At 35.1% G+C, this 15,617-nt stretch overlaps 1 protein-coding gene across 3 annotated transcripts in view; it reads right to left on the bottom strand.

The window, feature by feature from the left end:
* Window positions 1-251: 251 nt before the first annotated feature.
* Window positions 252-15,617, bottom strand: part of TUT7 (terminal uridylyl transferase 7) — a 32,528-nt gene continuing 17,162 nt past the window's right edge. For 2 of the 3 annotated variants that reach the window (XM_059492493.1, XM_059492495.1), the window contains exons 14-29: window positions 15,391-15,541; window positions 14,623-14,709; window positions 13,651-13,751; window positions 13,083-13,140; window positions 12,268-12,371; window positions 11,219-11,308; window positions 11,020-11,133; window positions 10,834-10,911; window positions 9,432-9,609; window positions 8,858-8,905; window positions 8,649-8,740; window positions 8,059-8,174; window positions 5,022-5,359; window positions 3,196-3,272; window positions 2,964-3,027; window positions 252-1,287 (exon numbers count right to left, since the gene is read on the bottom strand). In XM_059492493.1, coding sequence (XP_059348476.1) covers window positions 1,220-1,287; window positions 2,964-3,027; window positions 3,196-3,272; window positions 5,022-5,359; window positions 8,059-8,174; window positions 8,649-8,740; window positions 8,858-8,905; window positions 9,432-9,609; window positions 10,834-10,911; window positions 11,020-11,133; window positions 11,219-11,308; window positions 12,268-12,371; window positions 13,083-13,140; window positions 13,651-13,751; window positions 14,623-14,709; window positions 15,391-15,541 — 1,764 coding nt within the window. In that variant the 3' untranslated portion in view covers window positions 252-1,219. The remainder of the gene's footprint in view (window positions 1,288-2,963; window positions 3,028-3,195; window positions 3,273-5,021; window positions 5,360-8,058; window positions 8,175-8,648; window positions 8,741-8,857; window positions 8,906-9,431; window positions 9,610-10,833; window positions 10,912-11,019; window positions 11,134-11,218; window positions 11,309-12,267; window positions 12,372-13,082; window positions 13,141-13,650; window positions 13,752-14,622; window positions 14,710-15,390; window positions 15,542-15,617) is intronic. The other variant, XM_059492496.1, reaches the window with a different exon arrangement.

Raw genomic sequence — 15,617 nt, 5'->3', positions numbered from 1 at the left:
AGCAACACATCTGAAGTTCATGGATAGCTGGCTTCAGATGGGTGAAAACCAGAACAAGACTTAGGATAGTAGTTCCCTAAGAGCCCTTTGGCAATTCTAGCTTTCAGCTTCCATAAAAATAGGTAGGGAAAAAAAATTTAACATGATGGTTCTAAATCCTGATAATTATAGTAAATAACATTAATTCTACATTTCTACAGTCAGGAATATTGAAAACTACAACCTCAGGAAAATAAAGAGAAACTTAAGTCTGATTTTCACTTTATTCACTTTATTTTTAAATTTATTTCAGATTCATAAATTAAACAGTGGTTTCAATTTTAACACATAACTATTTCTCTTCTGAACAAGGTAAGATGGTGCGTTACCACCTCTGGAAGGATTTCAAGTAAAACTCAAGTTCGTACTACTAATGAATGTAAATTCTTGACTGGTACAAGAATCCTCTTCATATTCTATGAAAATGGACACATATTTTTCCTCAGTTGCCAAATATAATACCTATATTTATTAAAGCATTTTTGTCTGTATCCCCAAGGCCTTGAAAAAGATTCTTAGCAGCAACAAAACAGGACTGACCTGTAACCTAATCTTTCTTTCTTGAACACGAGCACAGCAGCAAATACACTCCCATAAAATCACAGAACAGAAAACAACCTTACAAAATCTTAGTGGCACTGCTTGTCCAGAGATTGTTTAAGATATGATGACTAGTGTCTATCTTTTTAGTTCTCTGGAGAAATAAACAAGAATATAGCAGTCTACAAACATCTCAAACACTTACACAAGGATTCAGTAAACAATCAACATTAATAAATATCGTTTGCTCCTTCAAAAGATTCATTTTTGAAGAAAATATAATTTATTTGGCTAGCACATAGTTTTAGTGCAGTTTAAATGGTCAGGTGGAACAATAAAACCCTGAAAATAGTTCATTTTTAGTACTTGCTCTTTTCTAAATGCATTACCTAGTAAACAAATACAAAACATCATGGCTTTCTATTAAAATGCTCAAACAATCTATTATAAAGAGTAGGGGTCTGTATTAAAATCCACAGTTGCTTGTACTAGCAATCTAAAAGAAAACACCCATATTTCATTGAACTTAAGCTGAAGGTTGTCTATGCTGCTGTCCTGTGAATTCAGAGGCTTTAGCCAAAGACATTTCTTTTAAGTGAATGATGGGCCTGTGTTGCAATTTATCAGTGCTTAATATCCCTCATGATTCTTGCTGGGTCCTCTTCTGTGAGGCTTTTCCCTGAGTCATGTATTTATTGGAAAGGCTGCCTAAATTGGGAGGAAAAAAGCACAATGCTTTAAAGGTATTATTTGTTGGTTTTTAAAAAACAAAACCAAACAAAAACAAAACAAACAAAAAACCCCAAAAAAACCCACAAAAACCCCAGAAAGACATAAATGAACTGAAACAAAAAGACAGGAGAAAATTACTGTCAAGTCAAACTACAATGAAAGGAAACACAGTTCAACTTAAGATTATTACCCGATAAAGGACAGTAGGAAACAATCAGATACAAAATTGATAACTAGCATTTTCTTGAACTAAACACCTAATGACAAACCACTTTGGGTTACAAAATCCCCAAACTAAATTTGAAAACGCCTTCCAGCAAAGACAAAAAAATGTGTCTTCCCAACAAAACTGATAATTTAATTTGAGGTACTTAATTGCAGTCAAGTCTTCACAAACTTTAGAAAACTAATTAGGTCCCCCTCCAACTGCAGAGAGATTAGTGTATATAATACATACACATGGTGTTGAAGGTTTGCAGAGTTGTACTAGAAATTGTAATTAAAACAAAAGCAGCCGTTCTTAAAATCTTCATTGTACTTGCTAATAAGTATGTGAAATTGCAGTGAGGAAGCTACATTGTTAATCACGCATTTAAAGCAAAACATTTCTGATTCAGAAAGAGTACATAAAGGCCTTTATAATACAATCTCACTGCTACTTCTAAATGTAACTTAATGTAACTTTTAACTTGTTTGCATTTTAGCAAACAAGGATGTGGTTTGATAATCTCTAAGTTAGTTTATCATGTATAATTCTACACAGTTACTGCAAGAAATCCTCACAGGAAAGCATTCCAAGTTTTGTCTCTGAAACATCAGAGAATCTACCCCATGTAAGCTGAAACAGGAGAGATTGATACAACTCCACCATACTCTGCTGCAAAATAAATCCACCAGAGTCAGTGATATAAAGGCAGAGAATTGTTATGCCCAAGTTTTGCTTCAAATACAAAACTCAAAATTTGTACACTTCTCCAGATTAAAAGATTAGGTGGCTTCAGCCTGTTCAAGCTGCCACTGTGTTCAGCAAATTAGCTCGAGTTTCTATGACGACTGATGAAGAATCATGCAATTACAGAACGATTTGGGTTCAAGGTCATTTAGTCCAACTCTCCCACTGTGGGCAGGGATGTCTTCAACTACATCAAGTTGCTCAGAGCCCCATGCAACCTGACCTTGGATGTTTTCAGCGGTGAAGCATTCACCACCTCTCTCAGCAATCTGTTCCTGTGTTTCACCATCCTTGTTGTAAAAAACATTTTTCTTTAGTCTAATGTAAATTGACCCTCTTTCTGTTTTAAAACATTACCCCTTACTGTCCCCTGCTAAAAAGTTTCTTCCCACCTTTCTTAAAGGCCCCTTTTTATAACTGAAAGGCCACAACAGCCTTTCCTTGAAGCCTGCTTTTCTCTAGGCTGAACAACCCCAACCCTCTCAGCCTCTCCATAGAAGTGCTCCATCCCTCTAATCATCTTGGTGACTCTCTTCTGAACTGGCTCCAACAGGTCCATATCCTTCCTGTGCTGGGACCCCAGAGCTGGATGCAGGTTCCAGGTGGGCTCTCAGCAGAGCAGAGCGGCAGAATCCCCTCCCATACTCTGCTGGCCAGGCCTTAACACATAGGTTCTGAATTGAAATGAAGATATACAAACCTGACTGGGGACTCAAAAATACTTTTCCTTTTTGTTTCTTTTTTTCTTCATGCATAAGCACTCCCTATAAAAACATACACATATCAATAAACCAACAAAACTGAAGTATTTGATTTCACAACATAGAAGTTTCTCCTTGAAAGCTTAGGTAAAGCCTCTCTTAATTACTTTATATAGGCTTTAAAACATATAAAACATAAAAGATGAAACCAAAGTGGCACTTGGTGTTTACCTGATTTAGTCTACCAGCATGTTTGACAGCAGTGGGTAAAGAAGGGGACCCGCACAACACTTCTGACTTTGAGCCATCTGAAAAAATCATAAGAAGGAGTTGCTAATTGGAAACTAGTTTCCATTACACTTATCATAAAACAGAAAACCACCAAAATATTTTCTATCTAGAATCAGAAAATGTAGACTGTGGGACATTGTTATTTTCCTCAACTTTATAACATGGAAAACCCACATAATGTGGAGACATACATTTAAGCTAGGAACCTACAATAAATTAATCTTCATATCCTCCTCCAGAATCAGCAGAAGATGGGGAACTTAGAATGAATGAAGGTGAGGTGGTAAGCGAAGTGTCCATAGTCTCACAAAATGCAGCAATGCAAAGAGTGAATCCATTTGTTTGTAGTACTTTATTCAACTCGGAAGAATTCTTGAGGCACTAAGCGAGCAATAAAAGACAAAGCCCAACCTACAGCAATTCTTTCAAATTGAAACATATTGATTCCCAAAATACAAATCATAGATAAAAACACCTATTGCAGAATGTACTATTTTAGACATATATACTGTACAGCCTAAAAATATTTCTCCTGTGATGAATGCTAAATATGATTGACTATGAAACAGGCATATTCCCCTCCACCTTAAGAGACTCAGTATCACAGCAAACAGAATGGCTGGAAGAGAAGTTTAGTGAGACAAGGTCAAAGATGAACAAACTCAAAAGTTAAATTTAGACTTGACATAAACCTTCAAAAGGTCAGAAGCTGAATGAAGCATGGTTTCAATTTTTAATCAGCTCTTCTGTCCCTCCAGTACTTCTAGTAGTCTATCAAAGTAAGAATACTTCTAAATATATTGACAATTTTGAATATACTTGCACCATTTTCATCCCTCTTCCAGTATTTTAACACAATCCTATGCTCTCTTCCACTAAATGCATCTGACTATGAAGAGTTTCCTGATCTAAGGCAGACAAGATATTTCTAGAAGTAGAGAAAAGCTGGTTTGAAAAATATGTTTATATAAAAGACTCCAATCTGTTCGTTTAAGAGGTCAAGTTATGACTAATTTATAAAACAATTTTTTTCCAGCCTGAACTTAAGTGCACCCAGGTTTACCTACAGGGAAACAGTGACACTCTGCTTCTTTAGAAGCTAATACAAGTACCACCTATTCTCTTAAGTCTCAGTTTTATCTTAGAAAGGTATTCCTTCACAACACAAATGATGAGTGATCAATCATATTTGAAAGATGACTTAGATGATTATATACTTTTGCTTAGCAGTGTTTCATTCAGGTCTGTCAGTCAGGATCTATAAGACGAACTTCTGTATCCCTTCAACTGCTGAATCAAAAACATTATTTTATTTTATTTGCAAAACTCAATCTGAGCAAATCTGTACACTTTTCATATTGACTTCAGGGTTGTATAGAATCATTCTGGTTTAGGTAATGTGAAGAGCTGTAACACTAGCTTCTGTTGCAATTACGATGAATTGGAAGAGAAGCTTCCAGTAATTTGAAATGTTGGCATACTCATATATTGTGATAACAATGAAAGCCATTTCAACATATTTGATAGTCATACCCTTTTTATTACAACTATCTTATCTGCTAAGAGAGACCATGCCAAATCTCCCAGGATACAGCACATTTCTGAAAGGAAGGTGAAGATGAAGGAAAAATAGTTAAATGTGACTACATTAAAAAAACCCCCACATTTACATGATGCAAAAACCTTACCGGTTAGTCAACCATGTTAAAAATACAAAAAAACCCCTTAAGTGCTATTTAAACTACTCAGCTTTATCAGTTTCATACCTGCAACTCCTTTATATTGTGGGCATTCCTTTTTAATATGACCCTCTCTTCCACAGATAAAACAACGTTTTTCTCTTATGTCTCTGTCTTCCGGGCGCTTCCATTTCTCTGCTGATTGCCTGGGAGTCTTCTCTCTCCCAGTTTCCACAATTACCCTTGCTCGTTTTCTCTTCTGAGGTGTACATAGGTGCAACTTTCCCTCCTTGATTAAGTTCTCCTTTTCTGTTGGTTTATTCTGCATTTCTTTGTCGTCTTTGCTTTCTTTCTCCTTGATTTCTCCATACCTTTGTGTACCTTCATAATCACGACGCCGTCTTAGTCTGCAGGAGCAGAAAAGTCTGCAAAATTCAGATTTCTTACATTCACACACAGACTCAATTAAAAAAACCAAACAGAAAACGCATGTGCTGTCCTTAGACAAAATAATTCTTCAGTGGGACCAATAAAGTGAATTGCCATACTTTGACTCTTCCACCAAACAGTGCTGCTCTTCATCACTCATGATGTTACATGTATTTAATAATTTAAATTTACAATTAGATGATAATACAGTTCTAAATACTAATAATGGTAACTCAAAAAATATAAAAACAACTGAAAATCTGTCTGCTCCAGTTGCATACAATGGAAGAGAAGAAACACCAAGCAAAATGCTAAAGAAGTACAAAACATAGGGTTACAGTTCTGGGTTTTTTCTATTTGTATGACTCAACCAGAACTCAGTTCCTTCCTTCTGAAACTGCATACTTACTCTAAATGTCTCTTCAGTTGAGAGAAGCTTCTAACATTCTATGTGACCTGAAGGTCTAGTAGTGAGGAAACACTACCACTATCAGACTTGTTTCATATAACAAGGTCATACATGACTAGAAAAGGAGACAGGAGTGAAATCTCCAAATCTCAGGGTGATACCAGGCTCCTTTGGCAAGCTGGATGTATTGCTAATGGCCAGAAACTTGGCAAATACTTCACAAAACTGAACGAAAGGCAAAAGAATGGCACAAGCTTCAAGGTGCGCATCTTTTTTCTTAAAAAGAGGCATAAAAGGAAGGCCTGGGGAGCTATAGGTTGGTCATTCTCACCTCTGCCTGGTAGGATCATGGAGCAGATCCTCCTGTAAACTATGCTAGGACACGTGGAAAACAGAGACACAATTGGTGACAGCCAACATGCTTTTGCTAAGAGCAAATCATGCCTCACAAATCTGGTGGCTTTCTATAAATAAGGGTTACAGAAATGGTGGGTAAAGAAAGTGACTGATAACATGTACCTGGACTTCTGCAAAGCATTTGACACTGTCTTACACAAAATCCTTGTCTATAAAATGGAAAGATGGATTTGATAGGTGGACGACTCAGTGGATATGTAATTGGCTGCATAGTTTCACTTCAAGCATTGTGGTCAATCTCTTGATGTCTGTGTCAACACTAGTGATGACTGGTGTTCTTCAGGGGTCTGTATTGTGACCAATATTATTTAATATCTTTGTTAGGGACACAGGCAAATGGATTTAAATGCATACTCAGCAAGTTCTTGGATTATTAAGATTAGCTTTAAACAGATACAGAAAAGCACTGTTTTACAGATCAGTCAGAGCACTTAGAGAACTAGTTGCCATAGAAGACTGCTAAGGACACCAAGAGAATCAGGCTCAGGAAAAAAAAAACCAACCAAAACTAAAAGGACAAAATCATAAACAAGTCCAATCCACAAATGAGCATTGGCAGAGCAGGCAGGTATAACATCTCTTATACAGCAACTCCAGATGCTGAGGGAATGCATCAGAAGAGACTACAGAAAACAACTAGTTTTCCTTTCATAGACAGCACTCCCTTTTACAATAAATGGCTGAACTGAGGATTCAAATGTATCAGTGGTTTTACCTCACAGGGCATTTCTGTTCTTAGATGCACAATCCCATTTACTTTTCCTCTAATGTTGTATAGAATGTAGCTGAGTATGTGCAATGAACTGGTGTTTCACTTCAGAATGCAAGATTAAAAATCCATAGATCCAAGACAGCAGTTTGGATGCTGAGAAGACTTTCACACCACCTTCAGCATTCTTTAATTTCAAACTATCATCAGCTGCTATGCTTGCAATTGCTAAAGCTGAGTAAATTGCCAAATTAACAGCATCAACAATGTAATTCACAAGTCTCTAATGTGTGGTGGAACAGCCACTTCAACCAACATGATGTTAGTAGCTTTTTTTTTAAACTTAGTTACAGGAAAGTGTAAATGATTTCTAATGACAGCATTTAACATAAATAGATTCTAAACAATGGTTAGATTTTTCCATCCACCTTAAAAGTGAGCATACAGGTTTTTAAGATTTCACTGTTTTTTAGACATGAAGGCTTTAAAGAGCTTTCTAGTAACTAAAATAAAATAAAATAAATAAATAAAATAAACTAAAATAAAAATTAAAGGATGAGTTTTAGGTTCAGGCATTTCATAAGAGGAAGAACTGCAAAAGCCACGTAGCCATTCATCTGTTGCCAGAAGAGAGTAGTTGAATATTGGACTTGACTACTCAGGGACAGGAAGTATTCTCTTGGATGCAAAACAGGACATTGTTCTTATACATATGTGCTTATGAAAAGTAATGCTGTGACATTCTTGCCTTGCTTTTGATAGGAATTGCATGATTCTGTGAATTTGACAAACTCATGCCTTGCTAGGAGCAGCAAAATTCAGGTAGTAGAAGCTATTAAATAAATAAAAATACAGAATCATATTAAATAAATAAAAATACATGTGTACTTTTCACAGCACACAGTTACTCAGCTCTAGGGAATATTTAGATTCTCTGTGACTGCTCCTTTCCTATATAACAAAATGGAGAGTCAGTATTGATACTTTAACAGTTCTGCAGCAACATTATCCACTACTGCCAAAAGAGGTACTGAGAGATTTTAATTCAGGTTATGAAATAATCTGCAGCAGGTACACATTTTGTTTAGCATTACTATCCTAATCTTTCCCAAACAAACCTAAGGAAAAAAGTTACACACAGATGCCAATGCTATACTCACTGTCGTCTCAGGGGACAATCTTTCATGAAATGGCCAATTTTACCACAAGTTCTGCAGCATCTATCATTTGGTGCCAATTCTCCTTCTGTTAGAACCTCAGGATCAAAAAAGTACTCCTGTAGAAGAAATCATATATTTAAAATGAAAATCCAAACACCAGGAAACCAAGACGGATACAAAAGTGTTAAAACAGCAGTAAGAGTTACAGAAAGGAATACTCTTGGGGTCTGTAGCTGAACCCTGAAAGATCTAATGAATTAACTGGCCACTGATCTCTTTGACAGGCAGCCTACTCACCACCAGGTCTGCACACTGTTATAAAACTGCAGTTTTAAGAAATGCTAAGGTGGTTTTCATTTGGATTAAAATACATAAATCTGTACAATGAAACACTGACTTGACTAGTATTCTGCATACCAAAATATTTTACATGCAAGTAACATCAAAACAGTACTCAGTGGTAACTCCCATGATATTTAGAGTAGTGTGGAAATTTAAGAGAAAGAGTTTACAGTGATGTAGCCATAGTCCTCCAAACGCTAAGTTATATGCCAAAGAGCTCACACATACTCCTCTTAGAAGTAACTCACCATTTTTGATGGGTATTCTTTAGGAAATATTTTTATAGGGGTACCAAATACCCTTCTGCCATTGATAAAAGCCTTCATTATAAAATTTGTCACTGTGGAAGAAAAAAAACCCAAACGAAAATAATCATTTAAATATCAAACTAGAATGTAAAATAATATTGAAGACAAGATCTTCACTTTGTAATTGAAATTGTTAACAGAAGACATACTTTTTCTTGACAATCCAGCTCCAAGATTGTGGTTCAAATCAAAGGGATCTGTAGAAAATAACATGATAGGCATTCCTCAATGTGCAGACAAAAGAGTAGAAATTCTTTGCATGAAAATGAAATGGGCCAGAAAACAGGTTACAGATTATTTCTAAAATATCTAACTGCATTTTCTCTGTCAGAGAGCATAGTGATAATAAGCAGCGATAATAAACAGTAATCATACAGAGCTGAATCATTTAAGTTAATATGGGCTCAGCTAAACCTAGTATTTTTGAGAACATCTCAATTGAATTACACCTAATTTCTTTGCCAAAGGATTTTGTTGAATCTATTTTTCTGCCATTTACTTAATAATGAAAAGCTTGTTTGCAACTTCTTTTCAGTAGCCAAAAACCCCTTAAGAGTAATGCTTAGCACTACTGAAACTCAGTGGCAATTTTGAGATGCTTTCAAAACATGGGCATTAAAAAATTTATAATCTAGTAATAGAAAAATAAATAAGCCTTGTGAAAAAAGCAGAATTTTCACGTTAAAGAAGTTCTGTATATTCCTGTATTTTATATGATTTTACCTTCAATTACAATATATTTGGAGGTCCACTGCTTCTTGAAAGTTGTAAGCAGATTTTTTCTCCTGATGCAGATGACATGCTCTTTGAAATCAAATTCTTCTGTGTAGAATCGGAGAAGTCCCAGCCACAGTTGCCCAGCAGATTCAGTGTTTTTCCCATAGTCTGGCCAAACAACTGACTAAAATGACAAAAATATTGTTACATTCAGTACTTACATTAAGCATTTTCATGATTTTCTTTATGTATTTTCAACATTTATTTTATACAGAAAAACAATGGAGTTACACTAGAATACTTCCTTTCATTACTTTTATTCATAATCCAATATTGATTTTAAACAGTATATTTTTTAGTCTATTAGTAACCAAAGTGGACAATTAATAGAACTTTTGGCACTAGGCTTTGCCTCTTAAGAAAAGAATTTATCAATTCACTTTATGAGTCTGTATAAAACAAAATTATTCAAGGGAATTAACCAGATATGACCAGCTACACAGGTGGTAGCAGTTATCTTCATCCAAAGAGACAAAGAACAATTAATGATCCTTAACAGCTTAAAATAATTTTGTGATCTATTATTTCAGATTTTGGAGGGTTTTTTTTCAGAGATGAATTACGACCGACCATATTCCTAAAGCTTTACGACACAGGAATAGGATTTTCAAAACAGGAGCTACTCCACTTCCATTCCTGCATTTGTTCTGGATAGAATTAATTTTTTTCTCAGTAGCTGGTATAGTCTGTGTTGTGTATTTAGCATAAGAATAATGCTGATAACACTGATAACACACTAATATTTATCTGCAGCTCAGTAGTACTTACCCTAATGTCATGGACTTTCCTGTTTCCCACGCTCTGCCAGCCAGCAGGAGCACAAGAAGCCAGGAGGGAGCACCACCAGGGCAGCTGACCCAAAGTGGCCAAAGGGATGTTCCATGCCATGTACATGAACTCAGAGGGAGTGGCCAGGAGGTCCTTACTGCTGCTGAGGGATGGGCTGGGCATCAGTCAGCAGCTGCTGAGCACTTGTGTTGGGGATCTCTGATTTCTCTTGGGTTTTAGTCCACTCCATCTCTTTTAATTACTACCATTATTACTACTACTACTGTTATTATTAACATCATTGTAACAATTAAGACTATGAGGACTATTATTTTATTTTGTTTCAATTAATAACGTGTCTTTATTTCAACCCATAAATTTTACTTTTTTTCTCTTTTAATTAGCTTTCCCACCAGGGAGGGGTCTGGGGGAATGGGAGAGTGGCTGTGTGGTGCTTAATTGCCAGCTGGGGTTAAACCACAATATTCAAACTCTATATTAGGGAAGACTGTCTTAAAAAGGAATTTCTACTCATTTGCCAAGCTACAGACAACATTTCCAATTAGCATGATTTACTCACCAACTCCTCTAGCTTATCAAAGAAATATACATTCCAGCCATCAACCAAAATTTCAGGCTTTTTTGGTTCTTTGTAGATCTGAAAGAGTAGTATTAAAACTCATTAGAAGAGCCTTTCACATTCAGCACTGACATTCTTCTGATCAATACCATGTCCAGTTACTAATTTCTTTACAATATACTGTACCTCTTGAAGAACAGGGATGACTGGTGGATTTCTCTGTTGAAGGAAATAAAGCACCATAAGAGTATATGCGTAAGATGACAGGCTACCTCGAGATGCATCTCCAATGTCACATATCTAGAAAAAGAATCGTGATTTGTATCTTTCATGGTGATCATCCCTTGCTGAAGGAATTACTGCTTCTAGAATGCCTGAAACATACCTTTGTAAAGACTTTCATTGTGTAACACAGGTATTTTACTCTAGGATCAATAGCTGCGTATGATGACAGAAGTCGGGTATTATGCAAGGCCTACAAAAATAAGGAAGTCATGTAGAAAATAAAGAAGCTCTGAAGTTATGAAGAAAATAAGCTGAAAACATGAAAAAGAAAAACTCTAAGGTGCGTCATCAACTAATACATATGTGAAGCCCTGTGTAGGAATATATATTGAGAAAGGAAGCACTCAACAATGAGGTTATCACCCATTCTTTTAAAAGCCTATCAACTTCCTTGATCTGTATGGAAGTGGTACAAAGTAGCATTCACAGAATAAGACTTCAAAACAAGAAGCATTAATCTCCTACTACAGTTTCAAAATATTTGGTAGAAGGTAACTACTTGAACCCAGAGATTTCAGTCCAGATGTGTGAGAGTTACCAACGGACACATATGAAAGCATAACTTCAAGGAGAACACTTTCACACTTAGTGGTTGTCCTCCTCAAGACTCCCTCTGAGCTCATAAAAAAACTGTCAGAAAGCCTAAAAATTGTCTCTACGGCTTAACTTTCCTTTGCTGTTTCTGTTTTTAAAAAGTTTGGCCAAGAACACATGGATTGGTTTTGTGTGTGGTTTGGTTTTGTTTTTCTTTTTACTTTCTAATATGTTACAGTTCAGGCAAGCTGGGTTCAAAATTACTCTTTCAGTTCTCACGGCTAAGCAAGAGCCATGATGCTAAGTCGTCTAAAAAATCTTAAGTTAGTTTATTTTGACTCTCATTTGAGAAAGACTTAAAATACTTAAACCACTGTTTCTTACTATTACTAATAGATTTTCTCAGGAAGGACAACTCTGAAATGACAACTGTGCAGCTGACTCACTCATAGTCAAACAAACAAAACCAAAAAGGTTTCTTTGAAACATCAAACTGCAACAGGTAATTGGAAACAGCTGCTTTTTGAAACTCAATCAAACAATCACTTCAGTCTCAAGAAACAGATTCTCAGTTTTTTGTTACACAACATAAAATAAAAAAGGAGGTAACCTTACCAGAGTATTATATAAACTGATGTCTACTTCAAGACCACTTCTGACATGGAAAAATTTGACAATTGGGACTTTAGCAGTTGTTATAGGCAAGACATTTCTTAAACCTAGGATGAAATGTTTTATTACTGAATGGCTACAATACAGTCCTACACAGTATCACTTAACTTCCAGCTGTAGCCAAAAGGCTACAAAAGAAAATCTTAGTTGACACCAAATTTGTGTATTTCAGTTACATTTTAACACCGATTTCAGAAATTTATCAAATATCATCAATCTGATAAACATAGTTTATATAAATTTATGTTTAGCCCCCTCAAAAAATAAATAGCAGTCTAAATAAGAGTGTAGAATTTGTTTATAGAAAAATAAGCTTAAGACATAAATGACAGTTCATTTCAACTCATTGGAGATACAACAAAATGAGCACTATAAAATTCATGATTTCTTGTAGAAAAAAACAAGATTCACACTGCAGACTTGTATCAGAATATCTTTTACTATCAACTTCACAGACAAGTACATAATTATTAAACTGAAGCCTCAAGTCTTAAATCATTATTTTTATGCGTGTAAATTAAAAACATACTATCTGTCCAGATCAGATGTGGTCCAATAACATAATAACCTTGAATACCTATATATACAAACAAAAGTAAATCCAAATGTTCACAATATTCAACCTCACTCTTACTAACAAACTCTTTTATGTTATTTGTATCTTAATGATTTTCACCCACAGTGCCCCAAAATCCTACCACTACAGCAAATGAAGTAACGAAACCATAATAACTTATTTTAATTTTCCAGAAAATTACCTGACTGTTTCTTGAGAACTTTTGCTAAATCTTCAATGATTCTGATGCAATCGAGTCCCTAAGACATTAAGAAAAAAAGCTGAAAGCTCTATCTGCTGCAAGTATTTCAGGCAACCTTTTATTATGTGCCCTTAAGCTTAAAGCTGTATAATCAGATGTTTCATGTTATACAGAATTATGCGAATACAAGAAATCATTTCAAAATGGCATATGTAAAATCAACAGCTGATAATGTAATAATGGAAACTTTTCAAAAGCTGATATTCGGCATGAAAGGAGACTGATATGCTCTTCCATTTTTTGCATTCCAGTAGTTCATGCAATCAAGAATGTTACTTATCTGCACAAATAAAGCTAGAAATGCAGAATGTGGGAGAAAACTAGCTACTTCATTCTTATACTCCTCCCTAGGGCAACAGTAAACACCCCCAAAATAATCTGCCTCAGTGGTACCTTAGTATTTCCTTCTAATATTAAAACCTTTATAAAATAATGAATTGGTTATGCTAAATACACAATATAAGAAAATTCTGCATTTATATAACCACAAACCAAAATCTGAACCTACCTCAGCAGTTTCCAGACCATCTATTGTCATACAGATATCAAGATCACTTTGTTTGAAGCCAAAGCCATTTTTTGAGGAGCCAAACAAATCCAGCTTGGTTCCTGTAAGGCATGGGTTATATTACGGCCATATATATCAACAAAAATTATCAAATTATATATAACACAGAATCTCAAATTGTATGTAGCTGCAAACCACTGCATGTATTCTAATACAGGCAAGAAAACATTGTATTTCTGTAGTACATGAAAACTTTCTGATTAACATTGCTTATGAGAAAAGAATATCTACTATTATTGATTTAAATAAGCAGTCTGACAAATCCAGAAACAAGTCAGGCTTTCCAGTAATTAAATCATCAGCATGCAGGTTCAAGCTGACATCTGACTGAAAAATGTTTTGTACAGAGATTCTCAGGGGATGGGATATACCTGGCTCCAGCCAAAAAAAAATTTTTTTGAATTTTAAAAGACCATGAACTGAAGTTCAGGTGTTACAGGTAAGAACTCCAGAAAAAAACAAAGGAAAAACAAATCAAATGCCTCGGTTCTGTGAACAGGCCAGATCTTGTGGCTATATTTTAAAATATTCCAAGGCCAGTAAGTTTCAGTAGGAAGTACTAAAATAACCTTGTTATTTGTAAGAGCAGTTACAAAAATAAGTTTGATTAATAGTTAAAATAACAAATGTAAAACTATTCCACTTCTGCTTGGATTGTTTCTTCCTTAACTTGCTGTTGTTCCTTCCTAGTAATGTGTGCTATATATGAATAAATGAAGAAGTTCAAATTTAAAAAAGCCTGAAAAGACTTAGAACAAAAATTAATGTAATGAAGCATTCCAATGCTAAGCAACAATATGGGTTAAATATTCAAAACTAAAATGTTTGTTGTATTGAAATTATGTTTTCTTGGAAAACACTCAAGTATGAACAATCAAAAATATAAACACAAAGATAAAATGGCCTAATTACCTGGGAAATCCTGTCTAATGAACATTTCCAAGCTTTGTCTTATATGCTCTCGAGCATGATCTTCTACTATATTTGGAGCAAAATCATCTTTAAAAAAAGAACAAAAAAAGACAACAATTTAGGCAACTACTTTTCACGAAGAGCAAAGATTCAAGTGAAAATAGAGAGGGGTTTACAGTGGGGCAGGGGAAGGGAAAGAGAAAATTCACATGTGAAGGAAAGAAAGCAAGGATGAAGTAGAAGAGAAATACCTGCTCAAAGAAAAACATTAATTAGACAAATAATGCATTTTGTCTGGTCAGAAATGGCGAGAGAGAAAGGAGGAAAGTTGGGTCACTCTGAAAAGAACAAAAGTGGAGAAATGTTACAAAACTGTATTTTTTCACAATTTTTTCTAGAATACTGAAGTGTTTTTTTATGAAAACTACAAGTTAAGGAACAGTCAACATAATTCAAATCAGACAAATACAAAAGCATCAGTCAAAAACTCCACCCAAAATTAGATTTTCAGAAAATGTATTTTCCTGTATGAGTAATCAACCAACCAGTTGGAAGAAAAATCTAAACACTTTCTAGTTCTCTAGATAAAAACTACTCAGCAGCTCTTTAAGAGCCATTACCATTAAGCCAAATTGTAGAATTGTATCTAAGAGTTGGAGGCAATGTAGGAAATAAACTCTCACCTTATAACACTACTAGTCTGTGGGCATTACGTTTTTTTTTTCAGATTCTTTTTCTATGGCACAATATTCAAAGGAAAAAACTTACGGTAACACTGGACACAAACTTCATCTAGAATAACTGAAAACTTGGGTGGCAGTGGTGGCAGTGGGTCAAGCTCAATTTTCTTGAAGTCTTCTGGACAATCATTCTTTAAATGACCTTCCCGTTTGCACAAGCTACATACTACTGTAGGAGACTGCATGAACAAGAAGAAAGATTAGTTTTAAAAACTATGGTACTTTAATAAATTGGAGCAACACTTTCATATAACT

This window comes from Ammospiza nelsoni, chromosome Z, assembly GCF_027579445.1.
Source record: "Ammospiza nelsoni isolate bAmmNel1 chromosome Z, bAmmNel1.pri, whole genome shotgun sequence".
Lineage (NCBI taxonomy): Eukaryota > Metazoa > Chordata > Aves > Passeriformes > Passerellidae > Ammospiza > Ammospiza nelsoni.
The sequence above is the reverse complement of the archived record's forward strand: the minus strand, read 5'-3'. Positions and strand labels throughout refer to the sequence as shown.